Source organism: Aulonocara sp. 'chitande type north' Nkhata Bay, linkage group LG7 (genome assembly GCF_057382095.1).
Source record: "Aulonocara sp. 'chitande type north' Nkhata Bay isolate Kocher_YH1m ecotype deep benthic linkage group LG7, A_spYH_male_GT1.1, whole genome shotgun sequence".
In the NCBI taxonomy this organism is placed as follows: domain Eukaryota; kingdom Metazoa; phylum Chordata; class Actinopteri; order Cichliformes; family Cichlidae; genus Aulonocara; species Aulonocara sp. 'chitande type north' Nkhata Bay.
In genome coordinates this window covers 34,515,099-34,515,795 of record NC_141350.1, presented here as the reverse complement: position 1 = coordinate 34,515,795, position 697 = coordinate 34,515,099, and the positions used below count along the sequence as shown (strand labels likewise).

Sequence of the window (697 nt, the reverse complement as noted above, 5' to 3'; positions counted from 1 at the left end):
GCACCGGGTTTCACGAAGTTCTGGCGATGACGCAGCAGATGGAGTCCATGAAGTACCTGAACGACGGGACATGCATCATGTAGACCAAAAGAAACGCTAACAAGTCTGTTTTCATTGATATGTACAGTGTACGTATGTGGTTTAAATAAATCTGAATATATTGGTTTTATTTTGCAGTCGTCTTTATTTACCCAATGTCACAATTCAGGTTTCTTGTACTAAAGACTCACAGCACACCAGAGAGGCTATGGGATTAGTTTATCATGTCAAACCACAATTATAACCATATGAATGATGGCAGACACTCTGTCTTCAAGTAAACTGACATGTTAGCTTTATTCTAAAAGGAAAAAAATGAAACCCAATCAGACTCTAAAGCTAATCTAGGTTTGTTAGTCCGATTGGCTTGAAAGTGATGTAGGCTTTTGTATTCATACCCTAGATGCAGCTAATAAAAGTCTCAGACAAATTAGAATTTCCGTGACCTTGAAGTCAAGGTCAGAGGTCAAGTTTTCTAACTATCTTCTGAATCGATAACTCAAGAAGGAAAAATTGATACCATAGATGTTTGGCTCGATTCAGCTTTGAAAAGACTAAAAAACTGGAATTTTGGGAAGGATTCTTGCAGGATTGGGTGAACATTATGTGCACACGTCAGGTTAACATGGAAAAACTGGGGAACATTGTCTCGATCTTA

The 697-nt window shown here is 38.2% G+C and overlaps 1 protein-coding gene across 1 annotated transcript in view; it reads left to right on the top strand.

Annotated features, from left to right (window-relative positions):
- Nucleotides 1–165, top strand: part of slc30a5 (solute carrier family 30 member 5) — a 15,249-nt gene extending 15,084 nt beyond the window's left edge. The window contains exon 16 of the mRNA XM_086300161.1: nucleotides 1–165. This exon is cut by the window's left edge and continues 88 nt beyond it. Within this exon, the coding sequence (XP_086156287.1) occupies nucleotides 1–83 (83 nt within the window). The 3' untranslated portion in view covers nucleotides 84–165.
- Nucleotides 166–697: the final 532 nt, after the last annotated feature.